At 49.8% G+C, this 26,914-nt stretch overlaps 1 protein-coding gene across 1 annotated transcript in view; it reads right to left on the reverse strand.

The window, feature by feature from the left end:
* The window catches only part of MUC16 (mucin 16, cell surface associated), a 59,581-nt gene that overhangs the window by 6,758 nt on the left and 25,909 nt on the right, over positions 1–26,914 (reverse strand). The window contains exons 22-49 of the mRNA XM_039251654.1: positions 26,725–26,760; positions 26,437–26,499; positions 24,748–24,872; positions 24,505–24,572; positions 22,262–22,434; positions 22,109–22,144; positions 21,530–21,654; positions 21,272–21,339; positions 20,501–20,673; positions 20,349–20,384; positions 19,566–19,601; positions 17,700–17,824; positions 17,537–17,604; positions 16,918–17,090; positions 16,569–16,604; positions 12,501–12,625; positions 12,341–12,408; positions 10,472–10,644; positions 9,105–9,140; positions 7,986–8,051; positions 6,519–6,640; positions 6,352–6,419; positions 6,022–6,194; positions 4,634–4,764; positions 4,224–4,291; positions 3,243–3,391; positions 1,991–2,154; positions 1,600–1,667 (exon numbers count right to left, since the gene is read on the reverse strand). Coding sequence (XP_039107585.1) covers positions 1,600–1,667; positions 1,991–2,154; positions 3,243–3,391; positions 4,224–4,291; positions 4,634–4,764; positions 6,022–6,194; positions 6,352–6,419; positions 6,519–6,640; positions 7,986–8,051; positions 9,105–9,140; positions 10,472–10,644; positions 12,341–12,408; positions 12,501–12,625; positions 16,569–16,604; positions 16,918–17,090; positions 17,537–17,604; positions 17,700–17,824; positions 19,566–19,601; positions 20,349–20,384; positions 20,501–20,673; positions 21,272–21,339; positions 21,530–21,654; positions 22,109–22,144; positions 22,262–22,434; positions 24,505–24,572; positions 24,748–24,872; positions 26,437–26,499; positions 26,725–26,760 — 2,752 coding nt within the window. The remainder of the gene's footprint in view (positions 1–1,599; positions 1,668–1,990; positions 2,155–3,242; positions 3,392–4,223; positions 4,292–4,633; positions 4,765–6,021; positions 6,195–6,351; positions 6,420–6,518; positions 6,641–7,985; positions 8,052–9,104; positions 9,141–10,471; positions 10,645–12,340; positions 12,409–12,500; positions 12,626–16,568; positions 16,605–16,917; positions 17,091–17,536; positions 17,605–17,699; positions 17,825–19,565; positions 19,602–20,348; positions 20,385–20,500; positions 20,674–21,271; positions 21,340–21,529; positions 21,655–22,108; positions 22,145–22,261; positions 22,435–24,504; positions 24,573–24,747; positions 24,873–26,436; positions 26,500–26,724; positions 26,761–26,914) is intronic.

Genomic DNA, 26,914 nt, shown 5'->3' on the forward strand with positions numbered 1-26,914 from the left:
ACTTAGAAGGTGAAAAGGCAACCTACTAAATGGAAGAATATATTTGCAAATCATATATCTGATAAGGGTGTAATATCCAGAACATACAAAGAACAATTATAACTCAACAATTTAAAAGAATCAATGTAAAACTGGATAAAGGACCTGAATAGACATTTATGCAAAGAAGGTACAGAAATGACCCATAAATACATGAAAAAATGCTCAACATCACTAATCATTAGGAAACTGCAAATCAAAACCACAGTGAGATACCACTTCACATCTAATAGAATGATTATGGTAAAAAAAAAAAAAAAAAAGAAGAATTGTTGGTGAGGACCTGGATAATTTGGAACCCTCATATATTGCTTGTGGGAATGGTAAATGGTAGAGCCTCTGTGGCAAACAGTTCAGAAGTTCCCCAGAAGTTAACATGCAATGACCACATGAGCCTACAATACCGACCTATGTATATGCCCAAGAGAACTGAAAACTCAAACTAATGCAAAAACTTAACGCAAGTTTTTCGTTACTCATAATAGACAAGGTCCAGGGTCATTATTCCCAGTAGGCAAAAGGGGAGACGACCCGATGTCCATCAGTGAATGGATGGATAAATGAAGAATGGTGTAGCCATACAATAGAACATTCTTCCATCACAAAAGAAGGAATGGAGTATCTAAAATGCTACAACATGGATGAACCTTGAAAACATGATGCTCAATGAAAGAAGTCAGCCACAAAAGACCACATAATATATTAATCCATTTAAATGGAATGTTCAGAACAGGCAAATCGAGAAAGACAGAAAGTAGATTATTGTTTGCTAGGGGGTAGGGCTGAGGGAAAAATAGGCAGCAGCTGCTAATGGGGACAGGATTTAAAAAAAAAAAAAGTTCCACCATTAGATAGTGGGGTGGTTGTACCACTCTATAAATATACCACTAGATTGTACACTTCAAAAGGGTACATTTTATAGGTGAATCATATCTCAATAGATGAATAAAAAATCTCGATTGCCTCATGTGATTAGTGGCTATACTACTGAGTAACACAGTTAGACTGCTGAATTCCAAGTCTCTGGTTCTAGCCACCCCCATCTTCTATGGATCCTGACTCCCAACAGCTGATTCCTTAAGGCATAGATGATACACTCCATATTCCATGCACCAGGCACGTCCATATCTACTAAGGTCTATAGTGGCTCTCTCTCTCTTTTTTTTGTTTTATTTATTTTTGAGAGAGAGAGATAGCATAAGCGGGGGAGGGTCAGAGAGAGAGGAGACACAGAATCCGAAGAGAGGCTCCAGGCTCTGAGCTAGATGTCAGCACAGAACCTGATGTGGGGCTTGAACCCATAAACCACGAGATCATGACCTGAGCCTAAGTTGGACGCTTAACTGACTGAGCGACCCAGGCGCCCCTATGCTGGCTCTCTTGAGTTTCTAAGTCAGTTGAGTTCACTGGTTTAGGAACAAGTTGGTTTTTAGGTAACCGTTTTATACTCCTAGGGTTATCTTCCGTACGAGCTAGAAACTGAGACCATAACGTGGGGACACTCTTACTTAAAGGACCGCAGGAGTCTCCAGAGTGATCAGGTCCTGAGTTGGAACTCACCTGAATGCTAAAACTTGGCAGTCAGAGAAATAACTCTTTATGCTGCTATTTCGGAAGAGCTGGTTGAGCTGAAAAACAGGGTGATGTTCCCTTGATCAGAACTCCAGACCCAGCGGCATCTGAGAATTTTTAGCCACCGAGAGAATACTTCCCCATCTATTTTTTCTTATCTCAACAAATACTAGCCCAGATACGTACACCAAAGGACATCCCATTCCAGGGTGTGACTTTGATATATGACCCTAGACTAACTACTGAACCTCTCTGTGCCTGTTTCTTAATTTGTAAATGGGCAAAAGAACCTGTCTGCAGGAATTGTTAAGAAAAGTCACCCTCTGGCTACCCAGTGCCCATAGGTCTGTCTCTACATGGGAACACAACCCAGTCTCACCGCATTCTCAATACTTCTCTTGTTCCGCTGGTGTTTGGTGGTGCTGGGCTGGGATAAGTCCTGGGAATAGAGTAGGTTGGTGACAGTGAAGTTCAGTTGGAAGTGCTGTGAGCTGGGGCTGCTTGTTGGTTTGTCTGTTGGTAGATGAGCTGATGATTCCACTTCTATAACAAAAAGAAGGTATAAAAGTCCCCATCAGGTGAAGATTTTAGCCAAGAAGAAGTCATTCCAGCTGGTCTACTTATTCGGGCAATGTGATCCGAGCTAGACTTTCAAAGGTGGGATAGGTAAGATCTCTATCTGCTTGGCCACTTTGAATCCATTGATCTATCTATCCATCCAGCTCTCCCTCAAGCATTATGAGAGCTCACCAGTATGTGGGGAAGATGACACTGGGCTTTCTGGGGCACAGATGGCAAGTGTAGGTGTTGATCACCTCAGGGGACATCTGTCACACACCTTTGCTGACCTTAGTTCCTCTGGTCTTCTCCCCCTTCCCAATCCACTCTCTACAGAGAACCCAGAAGATGAGCTTTCTAGAGCAGAACTTTGTGTTGTGTTCCTCTGCAAACCATTCCGGTGCCCAAGAAAGTCCCCGCCTGCCTCTAGAGCCTTACCTTTCACTTCTCTCATGCCAAGTATTTGCTTCACTACACCAAACTCCTTATATATCTCTAAATATTTTATCTTCTAGGTTATAAACACATGTAGCTCAACTCCCAGCTCTTCCCATTGGCTAGGTCATGTTTGCCATCACATCTCAGTTTTTTCACCACTTCCTCCAGAAAACTTTCCAAGATGGGCCATGTGTCCCTCTTTGGAGATCCCACAGGCTCTTTAAATTACCTGATCACAGCAGTTACCACAGGGCATCATCAGCATCTATTTACTTTCATGACATATTTGTTGAATGAATGAATGAATGAATAAATGAATAAATGAATGAATGAATGAGTCAATCAATCAATGCATGACTCATAAACAGAGAGCCTAAGAAGGCAACTCAGGATACTCCAAACTTTGGGTTGGAAATATTTACATGTAAAAATAACCATTCCCTTGAGTGCAGTTGATGCATGTTTTCTTCCTGCCTCCTGTTGGGATGACCCATTGCCATGGTTCATCATCATGGGCCCTCAGAAAGACCTCCTTTTCCCTCTAGAGCCTCCATCCATTCCACTGCTACTGAGAGACCCCATCCTTTCTCATAGCCCCATCTCTTCAAGCCATGAAACAACCCCCAATCTCACACCTGTCACGTGAAAATCCGCCAGCTGATAGGTGGCACCTAGCCAGTGGGATGAGTCATTCAGAGTCTTGTCTAGAAAGACTTGCTTCACCACACTGGAGTCCACATTGGAAGAGAACAGAGCTTTGATGGTGACCAACATGGAGTCCAACCTAGGGACAGAGACGATGGAACTCAGCCAGCACTCAACACCAGCAGTGTCTGCTGAGTTCCTGTTTAATAGAGCCAAAGAACTACAGGCAAGAAGTAAGAGATTATCTGGCTTCCTCTTCCCTCAGGCTAGAGAAGAGACCCTGATCAAAAACACAAAGTTTCCAGGAGATGAGAATAGAACAAATAACTATAAAATTAACGAACATCTATTGAGCACCTCTAGGAAGTGAATACACATTCTCTCATCATCATTCTGGTGGAAGGTATTATTATAATTATCTCCAACTTAAACCCAAAGGAACTGGTTTGGAAACACTCAAAGTTGGCACTGTGTCCCATAATCATCCTGTTCCCTAGTGTAGATGTCTCAGTTCCTCTACCCATCCCTCACAGACTTGGGTTAAAATCCACCTTGGGCAATTCTTGGTTTGTTCACTTTGCTTCTCTGAGCCTCAGCTTCCCCATCTGAACAATGGAGATGATCACAGATAGTATCCATCTTATAGGGGCATGAGATGCCCATGCACTAAAGTGCTCAGCAGGGCTGTGGCCATAGGAAACGTCATTACTGGGCTGGTATTTGTTGAAAGTATCCAGAAAGGAGAAAGTGGAGGATAACAGAGTTGGTGGCCTTGGGAAGTTAATCCTTTTCCCGCCTCCCATCCCCCACCAACCGAAGATCTAAGGAAGGACACAGTAGGATTAACTGACAGAGACGTGGCAGCACGTGGGCACCATGTCTGTGACTTCCAGCTCAAGGACTAGGCCAGGATGGCAGCCCAGGGCCACAAGCTGCCAGCTCAGCCAATGCTTTCAACCTCCCCAGCTTACGTCAAGTTCATGACCAGGCAGGAGCGGAATCTGTCCTGTAGCTGGCTGCCTCTGTAGAGTTTGGTGACCTAGAATAAAGGGTAAGATGGAGATCTCCTGGGGCTGGAGGGATTAATGGAGTTAGGGAAGGAACACAGGCCTTGGGGCAAAGGAGACCTGAGTTCAAATCCTGGCTCTGTCCCTTAACTCACTATGTCATCACCATGCCCCTGTCTGAGCCTTAGTGTGCCCATCTGGGAAATGGGGAAGGCAGTCAGAGGCCACCTTTGGAAAGTGAGAGAACCTAGAACACATTAGGTAAAGTGAAGAGTTGGAACACTTAACAGATGTAACTCAGGCAGAAGAATGGTGGGGGGAGGGGAGGGAGCACCCAGGGTAAGGAAAGATGGGAAAGGTAAGAGAGACACCACCTTGTCCTGGATGTCCCTCAGCAGGGCTCGGTACTCCAAGGATGTGGGGTCTGAGTTGCTGAGGTTCCAGTTGATGATGCGGAAATTTAGCTGATACTCATTCTGGATCGATAAATTCTGGGGTGCATAGCCTGGAGCCAACGAGAGGAAGAGACGAGAGGTGGAGACTCTTAACCTTTGACAGAGAGGGAGGCATGATGACTGCTGTCATAGTCAGCCAAATTCAGGCCCATGTGCTGGGGGCTTCCTAGTGGAAAGTCACCCCGAAGAGGGGGAAAACTAGAATGTTACAGGGATTCTCCCGAGCTGAGCTTTTCTACTTGTGCATATGTAGTTCCCGCTTCCTGGAATATTTTCAATCGTCTTCTTTTTCTGGAAATCTCCTACTCATGTTTCAGGACCTCAATGAGATGGAACTCCAGGAGAGTAGGGACCCATCTGTCTTGTTCTTACCATGTCCCAGTACTTACTACAGGACTGGGTACATAATATCCTCTTCCAGGAAGGTCTCCTTGACTTGCCCCTCCTGTGTGCTTCCCTGCTAATAACAGTGTCTCTGCCTCTTTTTTGTGTGTCCCTAAGTAATACTCATTCTCTTGACTATTAGTTTTTCAGGGAGAGAAACTATGTGTTCCATCTCTGTATCCAGCACATGGCTTGGGACAGCATGGGATTGTACATGCGGCTGTTGAATGAGTGAATGTGAACTGCAGTTGGTCCCCCATTATGGGGGCTGAGACACTCATCTCCCCTTTGTTCACTCATTTACTCATACGTTGGGGATGGCGATGTACTGACACATAAAGAACTGAGGATATAGTGCCAGATTACAAGACCTTAATTTCGTAGAGTTGGATAATTAAATAATTGTGATAACGTGTGATAAGTTGGCCTGGTGCCCATCTGGGAACCATAGGACCATGTAGAGTAGGGTTTCTCATCCTCAGAACTACTGATATTTGGAGCTATGTCAGTCCTGGCAGTGAGGATCCCTGTTCATTGGAGAACATTGGCAATACCCTTAGCCTCGAGCCCCGAGGTGCCAGTAGCACTCTTTCCCCGACTGTGGCAATCAGAATGTCCCCGGACATTGCCAAGTGTCTCCTGAGGGGCAGAATCACCCCCTAGATGAGAATCACTGGCACAGAAGACCCTCACATAGAAGAATTCCTATCCCAAGGGATCCATGAGTCAGACATTTGGAGTTCAAATTAAAATTATTTATATTAATTTGGTCAAAGAATTTCATGCCATTTACCTGAAATAACAGGAGAAACTCTGTCCATGGAGAGCTTGGGGAGGGTGCCCTCCAATCAGAGCTTGGGCTGATTGTTAAAGAGGAAATAAAATAGAATGGAGACAAATAATGATCGCTGTAAATCACTCACCATTGATGAAGAGGCTGTCCCTGACCAGGGTATAGACGCCCATCTGAGTGACACCATGGGTCAGCTGGTTTAGCTCCCAGTAAAGCTGCTCTCTGTCCAGCCCGTGGCCCATGGGGTCATGGCGGTAGGTGCAGATGGCGTCAACATGAGTGGCTACCCCATCCTTCTCAGGCCTGGGGAGAGAGGGATGTGGGAACTCTAAAGGGAGGTTCTGAAACCTCAGTATGGGGGCTACAAGGAGGGAGGGGCAAATGGGAGGTCAGTGGGAAGACTGAAAGGGTTGGTCACCAAAGTGGTCACTACCAGCAAATGCTCAGGAGGAAGTCCTACCTGAGGGAGATTAGTCGGCAGCCTGAATAGAAGGGGCCCAGGCTGCTCTTCTGGAACAAGGATCCAAGCTGGGGAGGAAGGAGGAGAAGGATGAGCAGGAGGGACACGGATAGGGGAGGGGCGGGTGGGATTTATCCCACTAGGAGCTACTAGGAGCAGGGTCTCACCAGGAGCTGCAGGGTCCTCTTGGTAGAGTTGAACATGGCTGAGCTGTTGCTCATGTCTGTTGAATACTGGAGATTGGAGATAGTGAAGTTGAGTGTGAAGGTCTTCAAGTTGTGTCCCATAGCTACGAGAAGAGAGGGGGAGAGGCGGTGACTACTGAGAGTTGGCCTGAGACCAAATCAGAGTCCTGCACTCATCGTACTCTGTCATCTTCTCTTCCAGTGTCACCACCAACCCACCAACGTGGTCACCCAAGTCAAAACCAGCATGTAGCCTACCTCCTCCTTCCCCCTCTCAAGGTAACAGCATTTCCACTTACAGAATGGTCCTCACACACACCCTAGCTCTCTATGCTGTCCCAGCTCAAGTCTTATCCTCTGTCACCTGGTCCACTTACTAGATGAATGTTCTCTACCCTGAATTCTAGCAGAAAGATTTTTTTAATTTTTTAATTTTTAATTTATTTTTTTAATGCTTATTTATTTTTTAGAGAGAGACCAACAGAGACAGAGCATGAGTTGGGGAGGAGCAGAGAGAGAGGAAGACACAGAATCCGAAGCAGGCTCCAGGCCCTGAGCTGTCAGCACAGAGCCTGACTCATGAACCACAAGGTCATGACCTGGATGCTTAACGGACGGAGCCACCCAGGCACTCCAGAAATTTTTGTTCTTTTTTAAAAAAATTATTTATTTATTTTGGGAGAGAGCATGTGTGTGTGTGTGCATGGGGGAGGAGCAGAGAGAGAGAGAGAGAGAGAGAATCCTAAACAGGCACTGTGCTAACAGCACAGATGCAGGGCTAGATTCCATGAACTCTTAGTTCATGACCTGACCTGACATCAAGAGTCAGACGCTTCACTGACTAGACCCTAGAAGAATTTTCTCAAGTGGAAACCTCAGTAGAGTCACCACTGCCCATGGCTTCCTTTGGCCTTCAGTGCTAAGTTCAAGCTTCTTGACCTGGCACTCAAGGTCCCTCCCAATCATTTTTGCCAATGTTTCAGCTTCACTTCTCCATCTACTCCAGGTTAAGCTTTATGCTTCATGCAAACTAAATCCCTCTCAGTTCTCTCCATATATTCTGCTGTTTCTGGCTACTGAGTCTTTGCTCATTGAATCCCCTACACCAGGAAAACTCTTCATCCCCTATTTGCCCAGATGACTACTACTCATTCTTAAAGACTCAGTTTGGGTGAATTTTTCTCCAGAAAGCCCTTCCCTTCCAAATTATGCTGGATTCCTCTCCCCAAAGCATCCCACATGGTTATAATGGTCTGTTGATCTCACAATACTGGGGGCTCCATGAAGGTATGCATTAGATTGAATTTTCAGTATAATCTTCATGATTGGCATGACTGTCCTAAACCAGAATTTTACATTCTGGCTTCTCAGCCCCTGTGTTTTAACTGACTGGTAGAGGTGGGGGGCTAGAGAGTTTCTCTTGGGAAGAAAAAGGGGTCCCCTAAATACCTGTGGTGGCTTCTGGTTGCACAGGTGATGATGAACTAGGCAGGACTATGGTGGCTGCCTCAGGAGCTGTGGAAAGGGCAGTGATCAGGAAGGGGCAGAGCTCCCCACTGAGTGGGAGAAGCTCCCCAAGTCTGCCTGGGCTCCAGCAGTAGCTGTCCCAGCGCAAGCATTCACAGGTGTGCCATACATGAGAGTAAGGGAAGGAGGAATCGGGTGAGCAGAGGGGTGAGCGAGCCCATGAATGAAACAAACCAAAGAGAGTAAGGGTAGGTAAACAAGTGAAAGACTAAGCAAAAAAGACAGAGAGACGAATGGGCAGAAAGGTGGACAGACAGATGGGATACCTGGATGGACAGAGGAAATACGAACAAATGAAAGGTAAAAGAGAAAGCAAGAATAAACACAAGGAAGAAAAGTTGGAGGGAAGGATGGAAGGAAGGAAGGAAAGGAGGGAGGGAGGGAGGAAGGGAGGGACGTAAGAAAGAAGGGAGGAAGGGTAGACGAATGAATGAAGGATCGAATGAATGAGGGATGGAGGTAAGGAGGGAAAAGGAAGAATGGATGGGTGGATGGATGAAAGAATGAAGGGAAGGAGGAAAAGAAGGATGATGGATTAATGGATGGAAGGAAGGAAGGAAGGAAGGAAGGAAGGAAGGAAGGAAGGAAGGAAGGAAGGAAGGAAGGAAAAGTCTGAGAGAAGGATAACTGGCAGAATGGAAGAATGGATGGGTTAAAAGACAGATGAAGGGACCACTGGATAAGTGAATGGGAAAATTTGGCCAAACCACCAAGTGGCCACCACAATTTGCAGCTTGATATCAAGGCCCGTTTTGTGGCCCTTGTAGGAGAGATTTTGTTTCCAGAAGGCATGGACTACAAGGTCATTATCTGACCTCAACCCCCATCCCTATAGGGGGTTCCTCCAACCCAGAAGAGTGTGGAAAGTTTAGAAAGCCAAAGCCATGGCTGCAGGTCCAGAAAGAGACCAAGGACTCAGCAGTTATCTCACTGACACCTTGGCCTCACTCAGGAGAGCAACCTGAGTTTGGGGCAAACTCCCTTTGTTAGTGAGGAGAAAAGCTTGGCTCAAGATGGGTTATTGGATGCAAAGATACATACTTGTGGGAGGCTCATCTGGACCAAGTTCATTATAACCTGGAAACAAACATGTCACACATAAGGGGAGGTGGCAGAACAATCCCAGACAGTCCATGCCTTCGTCCATGTGGGACTCCTGCTGGATGCCTTTCTATGTACCGGTGAGCATCGATGCATCTTCTAAGATCAGACTCAAATGTCATCTCCACCATTAAGGTTTTCCTGGTCTCCCAGTTAGAAACGACCCTTCCCCATCCACCTCTCCAGCATGCCCCCACGAGGCTCTCATCACATATGTGTTCACACACTCATCCCCCCACATACCCTTCCATCCACCCTCCCTCCAATCTATCTCTCCATCCAATAAATCGTTATTGAGAACCTACTATGCGCCAAGTTCCATTCCATTTGGGGAATACAACACCGAACAGAATGTCTCTGCACCTTTGGAGCTTACATTAGTACAGGTTGCACATGTAGCCTGTGTCCCTGGTGCTGGGCACCGTGCCTAGCTTCTAGCAGATGCTGGTGAATGCCGACCAAGTGAACAAAAAGAAGCACTGTGCAGTTCCCAGGAGGAAATATCCTAAACTGGCCTCTGCAATGGCCAAGGGGAAGGGAATAGATATGAACTCAGAACACCAAGACCCAGACTGGACACCAACCTACTGTGGGCATGGGAAGGTCTCTTCCTTTCTCTGTAGCATCTCCCTCTTTGCTAACATGGCTGTCATAAAGGATGGATGTCTCCCTGCTCACCTGATGTGTTGAGAAAGTGGGAGTCGCCAAACTCCATTCCCAAGTTGGAAACAGAGAGGAGAGAAGTTGAGTTATTGCAATGAACTTCACTACAGCCATGCTCTGCCTCTTAGAACTCCGGAGGAGGCTCATCCTCTTACACGCCGTCCCTTCCTGGATGCTAGGCTGATGCCCAGTATGTCCCAAGCTCAGACCCCACAGATGTTCAGAGCGCCTACCTTACTTTCTGGCACCAGGGCCCCACCCAGGAGAGAAGACCATCCGTGGTCAAGGGTGAGAAGATGACAGGGGAGACAGATGTGGGATTTTCTTCCCCCATGTCTCCCCTCAGAAGGCTCTTCTAGGAGTTTAAGGCATTGGACACTGACTGCTGGGGCTCGCCCCTCTCAAGCTACACCCACTTGGACAAATTACTTAATCTTTCGGAGCCTCCATTTCTACATCCGTAAAATAGGTGAGATCAAGGACAGCCCTGCAGAATGACTGGTGGAGGGTGGGGGTCAGTGTGGAGTTGCGATTCACACCTCAGTTTGTCCCCAGGTTTCCCCTAGGGAACTGACCTACGGTTAACGGAAACGTTTCCGGAGACGGGGGAGTGGAAGCAGTGAGGTGGGCTGAGATCCACTCACCATTGAGGTAGAGGCTGTCCTTGTCCAGAGAATAGGGGCCCAGCCGGGTGATGCCGCGGGTCTGCCTGCTCAGTTCATGGAACACCTGTTTGGCAGGTAGACCCGGGCTGCTGGGGCGCTGCCGGTAGGTGCAGAGGATGTCCACTCTTGTCTTGGCGCCATTCTTCACAGACCTGAGGAAGGACAGGTTGTTAATGCTTGGGGACTGTAGCCCATGTGGCATCTCTCTACCTGTGGCCACTGCGCACCTCATATCCTATGGTCCAGCCTTGTTGAACCATTCACAGTTTCTCCACCTGGCCACATTCCCTTACCCCAGGATCTTTGCACATGCAGTGACTTCTGTCTGGAGCTTTCTCCCCTTCTCTCCTTACCTGGGTAATTTCCCGGTCATCTCTCAGGTCCCAACTTAGATACCTCCTCCTTTTCCAAAAAATCTTCCCAGACTGGTCAGTACTCTGGCTGCCACAGTGCCTCATGCTTCCCCCATCACAGCCCCAGTTGCCTTCAGTGTGAGCATATAATTTGTTCCTGTTCCCTCCAGACAGTGGCCTCCATGAGGTCAGGAAATAGGACAGTCTAGCTCATTGTTGTACTAAACCCCTAGTACCTTTCATATTGCTTGCTCCACATAAAAACCAGAGTCCTGATGAATATGGATAAACTATGACATATCCATGTAGTGGAATATTATTCAGCTTTAAAAGGGAAGGAAATTCTGACACTTGCTACAACATGGGTGAGCCTTGAGGACTTTATGGTCAGTGAAATAAACCACACATAAAAAGACAAATATCATATGATTCCACTTGTACGACATGCCCAGAGTTGTCCGATTCACAGAGACAGAAAGCAGAATGGCGACTGTTAGCATCTGGGGGTGGAGGGAAGCGAGAGCTGTTGTTTATTGGGTACAGAGTTTCAGTTTTACAAGTTCTGGAGATTGGTTGCACAATATGAATATATTGTGTATTGTGTATATTGTGTGTGAATATATTGTAGTACCACTACCAACACTTAAAAATGATTCAGATGGTAAATTTTATGTCATGTGTATTTTACCACAATTTAAAAAAAAAACAACAATTCCTAACAAGACTCTGCTGATGTCTGGAAACTCACCTCCTTTCTCTCTGTCCCTTGCTCTCTCTCTCTCTGCTCCAGCCACATTGGCCTCCTTGCTCTTCACTGAACATGCCACGCCCATTCCTGCCTCAGGACCTTTGCCCATGCTGTTTCCTCTGCCTGGAGCAGTTTTCATGGCCAAGTCCTTGTTTCCAATTGGGACACAGCTCAGAAATCACCTCCACAAAGAGGTGGAGTGCCCTGGGTAAAGCTGCTTTCCCGTCTCTACGTATTAATGCTCCTCATCACTTTACTGCATTTGAAACCACTTTAGATGTCTATCCTTCTACTTACTTTCTGCTTTAGCCACTAGTTGAGGGCAGGGGCAGTGCTGGCCCTGTCACTGCGGTACCCACCGCCTGCCTCAGAGGAGACACACCACCAATGACAGTGGGATGAGAATACAGATGGAGAAGGACTTCGTAAACACCAAGAGAACACACACTGACCCAGAGAAGTGTGAGTAATTGCCCAGTGGGTACAGAGTGATGGAGAGTGTCAGAATTAGATGGTGGGGATGGGGGACAACATCATGCATGTAACAGATACCACTGAAATGTATACTGGGAAATGGTTAAAATGGCTAATTTTATGTCTAAACATATTTTATGACAATCATAACAATAACATAATATTTAAAAATGGATGCCAAAAAGGACGCCCCAAGACAGCCCACCTCAACTGGGAGTGGCCCCACAGTTCTGGTCCTTCGGTGGTGGGCCCTGGTGGGTGGGGGCTTCTCACCTTAGTGAGATGACCTTGCAGCCTGTATATCGGGCACCCAGGCTGCTCCTCCGGAACAACGGGCCGAGCTGGAGAGGAAGGGGAGAGCCAGTGTGGTCAGAGGTGGTGACAGCCCCTAGGAGGGGTCATGGAGGCATCGAGGGGGAAGTAGGTCTCTCACCAGGTGCTGCATGAGGCTGTCTGTGATGTTGAACTTGAGGGAGCCGGGGTGGCCCATGTCCGCTGAGTAGCGCAGGTTGTCAATGGTGAAGTTCAGTGTGAACAGCTCCTCACGGGCCTCCCCAGCTGTGGTGAGTACAGAGGGAGCCAAGGGTTGTGGGAGGTCGAGTGCCCAACGTCCACCCACAGCGGGGCTTCCAAGGGCTCCTGTCCTCCTCCGAGTAAACCTGAGCATCACTTGTTTTTGTTTTATTTTTAATATTTATTTTTGAGAGAGACAGCATGAGCAGGAGAGGGTGAGAGAGAGGGAGACACAGAATCTGAAGCAGGCTCCAGGCTCTGAGCCAGTTGTCAGCACAGAGCCCGACGCAGGGCTCGAACCCACAAACCGTGAGATCATGACCTGAGCCGGTCAGATGCCCGACCGACTGAGCCCCCTGGGCGCCCCTGAGCGTCACTTGTTAATGGAGACAACTCCAGCAGCAAGTAAGGACAAGCTTAATGATCTGGGGGCTGGAGGAGTTATTTCCACCCAGGGACAGGAGGGGAGGGTTCTGTGAAAATGCTGGCAGCTTTGTTCTTTCCCGGAAGGAAAGGCTTCAACTTACCCTGCTGATGTGGGACCAATGATAACCCCAGGCATTTCCCTTCACTTTCTTTCTGTTCCCCCATTTCTATCTCTTTATCTCTCTGTGCTCTGTCTCTCCTTTCCTCTCTGTCTCTCTCTTACACCCAGGAATGCCAATCTTCTATGCATTGTGTAAAAAAAAAAAAAAAAGAAAAGGAAGGCAACTAGCAGCTGTAACCAATCTCTCTGCACCTCAGTTTACTCATCTGTGAGATAATGATAAGTCCTACTTCAAAAGCTGTTATGAGGTTTGAACAAGTCAAATTTTGTAAAGTGCATAAGCACAGTGCTGGGCACAGAGTAAACACTATTTGAGTGTTTTATTATAGAAGACAAATAAGCGAATACTTTCTGATCACTCATTACAAATAGGGCTTTTTACCTGGATAAATATGTGCTGGTCGCTAGACTTCTCCGCACTAAACAAAGAGGAACCACAGCACAGAAATTGTCTCCTGCCCAGGGTTATGTGACTGGAGGGAGGGAGAGTCTGGGTTTGGGCCTAGGTTCTCTGACCCCAGGGTCCTTGCTCATGAACTCCCCTGCTAATACACATGCTCTTGCTCAGACACATGCAGCTGGCCCAGTGTTCAATAGTGGGGGGTGACCTGGATAGACCCCAGGAGAAGTATAATAAGTAAATACAAGATGCAAGTAAGACCAGAGGCCTTGTGCTTTGACTCCAGACTAGATAAGCAGTCAGCAGCACAGGGTCAACTGTTTACGACAAACCTCTTTTCTCCTTCCCTTCTGTTCATCACTCCTTGCAAGCTTCCTTCTGTCTATCCTTCTTTCCATCCTTCCTTTCTTCTGTCCATCATTCTTTCTAGTCATCCATGAATTCATCCTTCCTTCCCTCCTTCCATCTATCCATCTTTGCTTCTTCCTCCTTTCATCCCTTCTTTCCTTTTGTCTACAATCTATGCACCCATCCATCTCTCTGCCCATCCATCCTTCTTTCACTTCTCCATCCAACCACTCACAAGTCTATCTATCCAGGCAACCAAGGCAACCATCCATCCATCCATTCATCTCTCCACTCATACATTCTCTGTATCTCCATCCATCCATTCATCCATCCATCCATCTCTCCATCCATCCATCCATGCACCCATGACATCTATTCATCCATCTATGCACCCATGATATCCATCCATGAATCCATCCATCTCTCCATCCTCCATATTCCATCTATCAATTCATCCACCCACCCATCCATCCATCCATCCTTCATCTCTCCATTCATCAACTCACTCATCCATCCATCCATGCACCAGTGACATCCATCCATCCATCCATCCATCTCTCCATCCATCCATCCATGCACCCATGACACCTATTCATCCATCTATGCACCCATGATATCCATCCATGAATCCATCCATCCATCTCTCCTCCTCCATATTCCATCTATCAATTCATCCACCCACCCATCCATCCATCCATCCTCCATCTCTCCATTCACCAACTCACTCATCCATCCATCCATGCACCAATGACATCCATCCATCCATCCATCCATCCATCCATCCATCCATCCACCATTCCTGCATACATCATTCCTTCCTTCTTCCCATTCATACTTTCTTCTATGCATCCTTCTGTCTGTCCTTCCTTCTATCCCCACTTTCTTCCACCTTTCCTTGCTCCCTTCCTTCACCCTTTCTTTTCTTCCTTCTATCCATCCATATTTGCTTCCTTTCAATCTATTCCTTCCATCTATTTAGACATGTTCCCTCCCTCCTTTTTCCCCTCCATTCACCTTTTCTTCCCTCCATCTGCTCATCCATCTTCTCTCCTTCTCTCATCACTTCTTCCTTCCTTCCTTCCTTCCTTCCTTCCTTCCTTCCTTCCTTCCTTCCTTCCCTCCCTCCCTCCCTCCATCCATCAATCTTGCCTTCCCTCCATGTACATTGAATTTGTACTATAATACTTCTGAATCTATTCCAAGGACTGGATACTGGTAAACAAAACATGGCCAATTGAATGAATTTAACTTATTTTTCCTCTTATAATTTGGGAAAAGATGGTTCTCATTGGACCTGAGGACCCCAGAACCCTGCTGATGTTGGAAGGAGTAAACGAGGGATTTGTGGTGTAAAAGACCAGAGATGAACCCAAGAAGAGAGTCTGAGAGGGTTGCAAAAACATACTTCTAATGCAAGGGCAATTAACTCTTGAAAAAACTACAAGGTCCTCATTCTAGGGGTTGCTGTGGATGCAATGGGAGTTTGGTCCATGAACTTGAACACGACAGTTGTACACCAAAAATCAGCATGTCTTTTTAAAAAAATTAACTGACAGGTGAATGAGACTGTGAGTTTTTGGAGTCACAGGAACTCCTGGTTCTATTATTTATTTGCTGTGTGACTTGACAGCCTTTGTGAGGTTGGGTTTACTCGTCTGTAAATTGGAGCTAAGTCACATGGTTGTAGCAAGAATGAAAGGATAAGGGACATGTGCTTTTGGATGAATTGTGTCTCCCCCAACCACCGAAATTTGAGAAGCTCCAATCCCTGGTACCTCAGTAGGGGATTGTATTGGGAGACGGGGCCTTTAAAGAGGTAATTAAGTTAAAACGAGGCTGTTGGGGTGGGCCCTAATTTAAGATGGCTGTTGTCTGTATAAGAGGAAGAGATTGGGGCACAGAGGAACATGGGGAATGTGTGTGCAAAGGAGTGACTGTGCTGAGAGGCCGTAAGAGGTCACCACCTGCATGCCAAGGAGAGAGGCCCCAGAGAAACTAGCCTGTTGGCACACCCCAGCCTCTAGCTCTGGAAAGATATGCATCAGTCCTCTGTGCCACCAGCCTGTGGTACTATGCTTTGGCAGCTGGAGCTGACTAATTTAGTATGTGATTATCATGGTGCCTGCAAGGCGTGTTCACTGAAAATCTAACAACTGCACGACACTGATGTCGAGACTCTCAGAACAGTGAGCAGAGAGGTGAGTAAAAGGTAAGAGAAGAGAACCTGGGGGCGGGGCACCTGTGTGGCTCAGTCGGTTAAGCGTCTGAGTCTTGATTTTGGCTCAAGTCATGACTCAAGGTTGTGGGATCAAGTCCCAAGTCAGGCTCTGCAATGATGGCATGGAGCCTGCTTGGGATTCTCTCTCCTCTGTTTCTCCCCCTCCCCTGCTCATGCATTCTCTCTTAAAACAAACAAACAAACAAAGATAAAAGAAATAAAGAGTACCAAGGCAGGGTTTTAGGAGAGTCCGAGTGAAAAACACGTGAGGGTCAGAATGGTGGGGGGACAGACTTGTGTGTAAGATGTTTTCGTCCTGGGCTGGAACTTTCCACCAGATCCCAGGGAAAGAAGGGATGAGTGAGGGGCCTTTCCAGGTGTTTTTGTCATCAAAGGCAGGGGGTAAAGGACAGCAGCTGGTCCCCAATCCCAAAGTGGGGATGAGACCCAGGCAACCAGGGCAAGGAGTACTCACCAGTGGTAGTTGGGGCTGTGGCTCCATAGGTGTAACCTGCAGAAGGAAGGCCAGAGGAGCTGAGCAAGAGTTGGGGTGACCATAAAGGAGCAAGGGAAAGGTAGGATTTAGGGGTCTTTGTGGGAAAAGCAGAGAGGGCTAGGCAGAAGATGGATGATTGGGGAGGAGGCATCCAAGCAATGAGATCGAAGGTGGCTGCCCATGGTGGCCCATGATTCCAGTCATGGTGGAGCCCATGATTCCATCATCAGGATGAAGACTGAACCCAGACCAGAGGACCACAGCTTCCTTTAGAGAAACACAAAACTTTGGCTGGGAGAGACACCCTTGCTGGAGCACAGCCCCTCACCGTTGACATAGAGGCTGTCCCTGTCCAGGAAGGAGGACCCCAGCTGGGTGATGCCATGGGTCTCACGGCTCAGCTCCCAGTACAGTTGCTCTCTGTCCAGCCCGGGGCCTGCGGGGTCAGAGTGGATGGTGCAGATCATGTCCACTCCAGTGGCTGCTCTGCCCTGCTCAAGCCTGGGGAAAGAAGGATATGGGGATGTTGGAGGGGGCCTTCTGGATGGAGAAAGCAAAAAACTAGAAGGCAGGAGGCTGAGAGGGTACAGACAGGGCTGCTCTGAAGCCCAGAGGGGCTCTCCTCAGTGCCTCTTGTCAGAGACAACCCCCTCACAACTAAGAACAGAAAACACCATAATTGGAATCGGCAGACAAGATATAGTGGTTCTTCCAAGAGGAAAGCTTTCATCTAAAACAAATGATCATCTGGATTCCATAAGTATAACCACGATGCCTCATTTCTAAGGCTTGAGCATTCCGACTACCAGGGCATGAAGAAGGCATGAAGGTGTAATGGCGGGTGCTGGAGAACAGCAGTGTCAAAGGCATGCCCAGGAACTGTGCCCTGCTGGCCAGTGCATAAGGATTCACTGGGCCCAACACATCCCTCCATCTGGGGGTCTTACTTGAGTGAGGCGAGTCTGCAGCCAGCGTAGACGGGGCCGACACTGGTCTTACTGAGCAAAAGCTTGAGCTGGTGGGGAAAGAGAAGAGGGTCAGCAGAAGGGCTGAAGGGCTGTGCGGGCAGGCGCGTGGTGGGGCTGATGGTGGTTATTGAGGGGCTCTCACCTGGTGCTGGAGGATCATCTCAGTGGAATTGAACTTCAAGGAAGTGGGGCGCCCCATGTCCTCTGTGTAGGGCAGGTTGGTGATGGTGAAGTTCAGGGTGAAGGACACCAGAGTGGGGCCAGTGGCTGCAGTGAGGGAGGAAGAGAAGAATGTCCAGCTTGGACCACGGTAAGGACTGAGGTTGCTTGGAGCTCATACAGTGAAGTACCAGCAATGCACCTAAGTATAGCCATGGACTGCAGAAGCTGGAGCAGAGAACATTATGGGATTCTTAAGACACTGGGAACCTTCCCTCATTTCATTCAGTGAGTGTGCATCAGGCATCTAACGTGTGTGAGGCTCTGGGCTGGGCTCTGCAGGTCCAAGGATGAATAGGGCATAGGCTCCTGATATTGAGGCTGGGAGAGTGGCCAGACCATTAGGCTTCAGGGCAGCCTGGGGGGTGTGCAATTCCAGAGGGGCACCCAACAAATGACTGAGGACCCCTTCCAGGAGGAAGCATCACTTCAGATGTGACCAAAAGCATGAGTAAGAGTTAGATGAACAAGAATTGAGCAAGAGGGAGAACACTCGAGCAGAAGAATTAGCCTGGGTACCAGCCCAGCAGTAGGACAGGGCAGCTGCCCTCAAGGGACTTGAGTGTGTTCATTGTGGCCATGAGGAAGCACAGACATGAGACTGGAGGGGCCCTATGAGCTCAGAAAAGGCGGAGGGGGGCAGTGACTGTGCAGCTCAGGGCTTTGGACGTGACTTGTAGATAAGGTGGAGTCATCCAAAGACTGTCAACAAGACAGGGATTGTGTGGACAGGGGTGCACTGGGAGGGACACTGCGCCGTTGGGCGGGGGACTATATGACGCCAGAGAAGAGGCTGCTGCATTAGTCCTAGCGAAACAGGCCCGTGGCCTGAATAAAGGCCGAGTGCCACGGATGCAGAGGAAGGACTTACAAGATATTACAAAGGGAGGAGAGATGATTTGGTGATGGATGGATGTGGGAGGCGAATGAGAGGGAGGGTCAAGGTTGACACCCATGTCTCTGCCTTTGGGAATAAGGAAAAGGAGCAAGTTTGGGAGAAGATTGTGACTTCAGAGCCAGAGACCGAGGGCCCAGGTGATGTCCAGGAGGTGGGCGGACCAAGGGTCAGAAGCTGCTTTATGTTAGACTCGAGGTTTGGATTCTGAGCGGCTGGACCCTGGGGCGCCTGGGTGGCTTAGTCGGTTAAGCGTCCGACTTTCGCTTAGGTCATGATCTCGCGGTTCGTGGGTTCGAGCCCCGCGTCAGGCTCTGTGCTGACTGCCAGCTCAGAGCCTGGAGCCTATTTCAGAGTCTGTATCTCCGTCTCTCTCTGACCCTCCCCTGCTCACGCTGTCTCTCTCTCTCCCAGAAATAAATTTAAAAAAATTAAAAAAAAAAAAAAAAGAGAAGCTAGATCTTCCCTGAAATCCATGGAAATGGGTGAGTTTCCTTGGGGAAGTTGAGTAAGCAATGAGACAAGCCATCTGGAGTAAATGATTTCATAGAAATGATTTTGGTAACAGTAGGACCTTCCTACTTGTTGGCTTGAGGGTTGGAGCCAGAGAGGACATGCGGAAGGAGACGGAGGTCACACAGCAGAGAGAAAAAAACACAAGGGATGAAATCAAAGGTGCATCACACCTGCATGGGAATGGTAGGAACGGTGGTGGCTCTTCTGATAAATTGTGTCCCTGTCTCTATGCCCATGTAGCCTGGAGTCAGGACATCATCCTCCGGACTCCTTCCCATCCAGAAGAGGGGAGCCAGAGGGAAGGCCTGGCTGGCTGAGCAGCTCTTATCTTTAGGGAAAGGGTGGTGGTCACAGGCACATGAGGTCTGAAATACTCACTGTTGGGGGTGGTGGCTGGAGCCGGATGGGTGTAACCTGCAAAGGGAGGGAAAGTTGAGGAGGAGGGAAGGGAGACGTCCTCCATGAAGAGGCAACTTGGCTGTGAGGAGAAGGCATCTGGACCATCCCAGTTACGATTCCTTAAAAGGAAGACAATGTTGGGGGGCGCCCGGGTGGCTCAGTCGGTTAAGCGTGGGACTTCGGCTCAGGTCATGATCTCACGGTTTGTGGGTTCGAGCCCTGCCTCGGGCTCTGTGCTGACGGCTAGCTCAGAGCCTGGAGCCTGTTTCGGATTCCGTGTCTCCTTCTCTCTCTGACCCTCCCCTGCTCACACTGTCTCTCTCTCTCAGAAATAAATTTAAAAAAGAAATTAAAAAAAAAAAAAAAAGGAAGACAATGGGGAAGACATCTCCAGAGACAAAAGCTTTGCCCAAAGCACTCGGAGGTGTGAGCCCCAGCGGAAGTCTGAACTCAAGCAGAGCCTGCTGCACAGAGCCCACCGGGCGAGGAGGCCACAGCCCAGCACAGCCCTCCCTGTTGCTGGAGAGCCTGTCATCACGGAAGCTGGGAGGAGACAAGTGCTGGGGGTGGGGGCCTCGTCATCCTGCAGATGTCAGGGACCAGAGGCCTACGTCTGGGGCTTTAATGGGTATAGATCCCCCTTCACCCAAGGCCGGGATGGAGCAGGGGTGCAGAGGGCAGGCGGTGGGCTCCTGGCCCCTTCTACTCTAAGGGCAGGGCCTCACATGGTTGCAGAGATGTCTGAAGCCTCTGAATACTCACTGCTGGGGGGGGTGGTCCGGGTCTTGCGGGTGAAGCCTGCACAGGTAGAGGGAGAAAGGGTGAGGAGGGGGAGGGATGAGGGAAAGGGAGGAATGAACGGAGAGGAGGATGTGGGGTCTGGGGAAATGCAGACGAAGGTAGCAGCCCCTCACCATTGACGTAGAGACTGTCGGGGTCCAGGGTGTAGGGACCCAGCCTGGTGACACCACCGCTCAGCTGGCTCAGCTCCTGGTACAGCCGCTCTCTGTCCAGCCCAGGGCCCGTGGGGTCAGTGCGGAGGGCGCAGATGGCATCCACTCCAGTGGCTGCCTCATCCTTCTCAGGCCTGGGGACGGGGTGGGGGGGGGTACGGGTAACAGTAGATGGGGTCCCCAGGCAGGACTCCTGGGGTCCGTGGGGCAGGACAGGAAGGGGCCCGGGGAAGTAAGAAGGCTGGACCCCACCTCTGGCCAGCCTGGGACTGTGCACACAGTGAGTGGGTGGGAGGATATTTATTACATTGCAGGTCTGCGACCCGCAGCCTCCCGGCATGGGGTCAGGAGAGCTTCCACTGGAGACGGGTGAGGAGCTGGAACCGGGGATTAAGGGAAGAGGAAAAGGCATGCTTGCCTTGAGAGGAATCCTGAGGCTAGAGCTGAAAACCTCGAGGAAATGCGCTCTTTGGCCAAAAGGAGACAGGAGGGAATTCAGAAGGATGACCCGACTAGGGTCCCCATTCTACTGAGGGGCTCTGCAAAATCTGGGAACAGCTCGGGGGCGGGGGGGGGGGGTACAATCAGAAGACGCCTTGGTCCTGGAGCCAGTGACTCCTGAATTCCACCTCTGCTGAAGACATGGACAGAGAGGGCAGGAAGGAGGCGGAGGGAACTCCTGGGCTCTGGCAGCGCTCCAGGCAGCCCCGGCCGGGGATTGCGAGGTCTCACCTGAGCAAGGTCAGTCTGCAGCCTGCGAACAGGGGGCCCACACTCGTGTTCTTGAACAAGGGTCCGAGCTGTGGGTGAGGGCAAGGGAACTTAACGGATGGTCTGTGTTGCAGGGGCACGATGGGTATAGGTGGGGAGTGGTGGGTGAGAGTGAGGTGGGAGGGGCTAGCTCCGGGGGGGGGGGGGGGGGGGTGGGGCAGGAGTGGGCGGGGCTGGCTTCAGAATGCAGGAAGAAGACGAGGTGGGCGGGGCTCTCACCTGGCGCTGCAGGGACTTCTCCGTGGTGTTAAACTTCAAGGATCCAGGAGGCTGCATGTCCTCGGTGTAGCGTAGGCTGGTGACGGTGAAGTTGAGGGTGAAAGGCACAAGGGGTTGTCCCGTGGCTGCAGCAGGGGAGGGAGAGGAGAGGCCACGCTGTCAGGCCTGGGATGGATACTGGGCAGGGCCTGGGAACAGCAGCTGTCTCACCGGGGACTGTGGCAAGTGCTAAGGGTCCTTGGGCACCTAATGCCAGAATCACCAGTGTGGACATGAGACCATCACATGATGCAGGTGAAGGTGGGCATGATTTGAAGGAGACAATTCACATTCTTATTTATTCAAGCCCATGTTCAGGCACTTTCTTCCATCCACCTGACCACCACGTGGGGGCCACTTCTGTGCGTCCAGCCAACAGCACAGAGGTGATGCCCAGCTGAGGCTTGCTACAATGACTTCCCAGCCCGTGTCCCTGATCTCTTCCCTCCCTGACAGCTGGAGGCGTGAGCGGGGCCGGCTGCTTCCTTCCCTGGTAGGTGCGGGGCGGGGGGCACCTCCTGAAGACCCATGAGTACTCACCACTGGGCGCAGTTACTGGTGTCTGGTGGGTGTAGCCTGCGGAGAGAGGGCAAGACAGAGGGGAGGTGCTGAGGTGGAGAAGCCCTGGGGTGGGGGTGGGGGCAGGAAACGTGAGCTTGACAGCTCGGCAAAGTGCAGGTGGCTGCTGCTCACCACTGACACAGAGGCTGTCCTGCTCCAGGGTGTAGTGGCCCAGCCTGGTGACACCACGGGTCAGCCGGCTCAGCTCCCAGTACAGCTTCTCTCTGTCTAGCCCGTGGCCCGCAGGGTGGGGGCGGTAGGAGCAGATGGCGCTGACGCTGGTGGCTGCTCCAGCCTTCTCGGGCCTGGGGAGGGCAGGACACAGAGGTGCAGATGGTGAAGATTCATCAGCGAAGGGCCCCCGAGGGGTACCAATACGGAGGCACCGTGGGGAAAGCTAGGAGGCGACGGGGCCCCAGCCAACAGCCCTCCCCCGGATGCTCATCATCCACACTGAAGGAATTCGCTCCACATTCCTTCCAGGGCCACCTTGTGAGTCTGGCCCCTCTGTGTTTTATGCTCTGCCGTCATCACACTGCCAAGTCTCACTTAAAATGGGAATCTTCCTTTCTTGGGAATTTGCTGAATCCTTCTGGCTCCCTACTGCCTGTGGATGAGCACCCCCCCTCCCGCGCTGCCCCAACGCGCACATGGTGGCATCCAGGCTGCCCTGCACATCTCTCTGCCTCCCCCCCCGCCCCCGCAGGTGAGAATGTCTGCTCCGCATGCTCGCTACCTCAGGCTCTCACCTGTGGTTCCCTCTCCCTGAATCACTTCTCCTGGCCCAGAGCTGTGTCTCCTGGCCATCAAGTCCTCCTCCCCAGGTGTGAGCTGCCACTTCAGTTCCTCCTAGACCTGCTACACTGCCCATCTCCTAGCACTTCAACAGTCTCTCTGGGCCTCAGTCTCTCACCTATAAAATGGGTGTCATCATGGTACCCAGGTGTGTCTTGTGAGCATTAAGTCTGATGCTTACAGTAATATCTGGTACATCCCTAAGTGCTAAGGGAGTATCTGGCACTATTATTTTATTCACCATTAAAGTATATGTTTTTATATACTTAATTACATAATTCACATATAATAATTACATATAGTAAATGTGTATGCATACGTCTGCATACGTTTACATATTATTAATGCAGTACCCTCTTCTTGATGGAAGAGTCTATGCTTTGGCCTCCATGGAGATTTCAGAGCTCAGCATGGAGCTTGGACACAGTAGGTGCTCAAGCAGTGCTTGTGGATGGGAAGAAAATTTGTGGAACTCCAGGCCAGGGGAGTGGAGAGGACATTTCTGCTATGGGAACATCAGCACCCTGGGCTAGACCCCAAGCAAGAGGGCTTCATTCCATCCTGCTCTATCCTAGCACCACAGGGAGGGAATCCTTTCTCAAATTCTATTTTTGGAGGCAAGCAGATACCCTGGGGGGATGCCCACTGAGGCTCAACCCTCCAGGGGACCTCGGAATGGAGAGGCCCACTCTGCTCAGAAGGCCCATCACTTGGTGAAGGGGGGCCGAGTTGCACATCTCTGCCCTGGAAGGGAGCAGGGGATGGAAGGCTGGGATTCTGGGGGAGGGGAGAGCCCATGGTCCTTCCCAAAGAACGGAAGCACCGCAGGCTTAGTGGGAGCCGGTATGGACTCTGAGGAGGCTGGCCTTGAATCCTGGCTCCACTATGTGACAGCCACTGGCTCTGGGAAAGCTCCTTGACCTTTCTGTGTCTTGGTTTCCCATCTGTAAAATCAGGGTAATAGTAATGACGTTAACAAAGTCCAGGGAGATGATGGACAGGAAGCCTCTTGCCCAGTGACTCTAACCTGGGGTGCTCTGCATCTCAAGGGTCATTTGGCAATGTCTGGTGACAGATTTGTCCGTCACTACTTTGGGGTTGGGCTACTATAGGCATCTGTCGCGTAGCCAAGATGCTGCTAAATATCCTACAGAGCAGAGGACAGCCACCCATGACAAGAACTCTCCGGCCCAGAATGTCAATAGTGACCATACACCAAGAACTCCAATGTCTGGCTAAGTATTTGCTGTGGGTTAGCCTTCAGAAATCTCTGCATGCAGCGTGGACATGGTAGACTGGGGATCATAGCCTTTGTGAAGGATCAGGGATGGGTCCTTTATGAAGAAATTCAGTGCATACTTTCCAGTCACTATGTCTTGTCATTTTGTTCCCATTAAATATTGCCTGGGAGATCTGAGGCTCAGGAGGATGGGAGGGTCCAGAGCAGCAGCCCAAAGGACAGCGGTCACCCCCCGTTGGGAGCTGGAAAGGGCTGAGGCCAAAGTGAGGACCAAGCCTTAGAGGACCATGGTAAGAATCCCCACGGTGCCTCAGTGGGCCATTTTCTCTGGGGGTCCCACCTGAGCGAGGTCAGTCTGCAGCCAGAGTAGAGGGGGCCGACACTGGTATTCTTGAATAAGGGTCCGAGCTGTTGAAGGAGAGGGAGGTGAGTAGAAGGTCTGAGTTCAACAAGAGCAGGGTTGGGCAAGCTGGATGGGGATGGCATCCGTTGAGGGAGGGTGGGGAGAGGTGGGTGAGGCTGGGGTCAGTGGGTAGGTGGGCATCAGCAGGTGGTGCAGGAGTGAGGTGGGTGGGGCTCTTACCAGGCTCTGCAAGACCTTCTCTATTTTGTTGAACTTGGCTGAACTCATAAACTGCATGTCCTCTGTGTAGCGCAGGTTGGTGATGGTGAAGTTAAGGGTGAATGGAACCAGAGCATGGCCAGAAACTGCAGTGAGGTTGGGAGAAAAGGCATGCCCTGAGTCACTGTCTAAGCTGGATTCAGGGAAGGTGGGGTAGAGTCTGGATTCGCATCCCTGGTGTCCAGTATGTTCACATCTGGTTTAAGAGCTCAGAAGATCTCCTCCCCAAAAGGGAGACCTTATTTTGTTATTCTACTAGTAGCAATGACATTAATGACAACAAAAATAAAAGCAATCATACTAGCTGATGTTTGGTAACAGCTTCTCTGTGCTAAGAACTTTCCATCCAGTATCTTTTGCAGTCCTCAAAAAAACCCTGGAAGTGAATCCTTTTACTTATTCCCAGTTGACAGAGGATAAAAACACATTTTGGAGAAGTTAAGTCACTTCCCTAAAGCCACACAGCGCAAATTCTAGAGTTTGAATGACTTAAACATGAGTCCTGCCCATCTGCTGCCCGTGTGATCTCAGAAAAACACTCAGCCCCCCCCAGAACCAGTCTATGCCTCTCTTAAACAGAGAAAGAGCAGTACCCGTCTGCTGGGGTCAAAGACCGTACGTGTAAAGCTGAGTCTGCATGATGTGACAGACAAGCAATGAATGGTGCTGTCATTGCTTTGTGCACATTGTTGCTGCTGCCACTTACATCTGCTTTCTCTGCTTTAGTCTCTGGCCTTTGGGAATTAGTCCTGGATTTGCCCATGACTATTTCCATTCCATTTAGCAGAAGATAAAGCTTTGAGAGTTGTTCCAGAATGTACCACTGCCCTAATCTTACCAACTGACTCCCCATGGGTCCCCGAAGGCCAACATGGTCACAGGTTGGTCCCTGGCAGGTCACCTGAGGTAGACTGTAAAAGTGAGCACAAGTTCTTCACCTCCATGCATCTGCATCCTTGCAGAGTGGCACAAGGCCCTTTCACCAAGAGGTGGGAGTCTATTTCTCCACCTCTTGACTTTGGCCATGACTTGCTTTGGCCAATGGGGCAAGAGAAACGTGATGCAACCAGAAGCTTGAGAAGTGCCTGTGCACTGAGGCTCGCCCTCTCTTGCTTCTAGGAAGTCCATGATCACCATATGAAGAAGCCACAGCTAGTCTATGGGATGATGAGAGGCCACATGAAGGTAACTGAGGCACCCCAGCCATCAGTCAGGCATCTTCCAGAAGCAGAGTCACCTAGCTCACCTGCAGGTGACTACAGACACATAAGGGAGCCTAGTTCAGACCCAACGAACTATCCTGCTGACCTATATACTACAGAGCAGAGTAGTATGTGATTGTTTTAATCCAATAAATTTGAGGGTCATTTGTTACGCAGTAATGTAGCTGATACAGCACCTTCACAGAAAGCAAAGAGTGGATTAAAAGGAGTTACTGCTTTAGCTTGGGATTGAAAACCCAGTTACAGAGCTCTCCAAACCTAGGGATGGAGCTGGCCTGGTCTATTACAAACGCATGGTCCCAAAGATCATCCTCCCCACAGCGTCCCCTTATTTTGACCTGCCTACATTTCCTCTTTTGCCCTTCTCATTGCTCAGCACAGAGGCATGTGGGTGGGAAGGAAGGAGACATGGAGAGAAGGCTCTTACCTGTAGAGCTGGAGAAGGAGACTGGAGCTGCTGAGGTTCCTGGGGGTGTGGAAATCACAGGAACTGAGGAGGAAGCAGCAGAAATAAGAAAGATGCAGCCTTATCACCTTGGAGATGCCACAGAGAGGGGCCCTTAATGCCCAATGTGAGTCACAGAAGGTAGACAGTAGATGGGTGACCAGGCTCCCAAGAATTCCTTCCTCCATGAGGCCCTGGGCTTAGGGGAGAGGCAGCAGATGTTCCCACAAGGTGTGGGGGCATTGGGCCATGTAGGGTTTGAGCACTTACCACTGGGGATGGCAGTCAGTGGTGGGCTGGTGTAACCTGCGGAGAGCGGATGAGAGAGAGGTGGGATGTTTGAAAAGCTGAAGCAAAGGATGAAGGGGCTGGGCCACTGCTGGAAGACCAGATGTCATCAGGAGGTCGTGTCCCTTCCAGACAGTGGGTGGTGCCTCCTATAACTTTCTCTGACTCTCCA

Source organism: Hyaena hyaena, unplaced genomic scaffold (genome assembly GCF_003009895.1).
Source record: "Hyaena hyaena isolate Hyena2069 unplaced genomic scaffold, ASM300989v1 scaffold_396, whole genome shotgun sequence".
In the NCBI taxonomy this organism is placed as follows: Eukaryota; Metazoa; Chordata; class Mammalia; order Carnivora; family Hyaenidae; genus Hyaena; species Hyaena hyaena.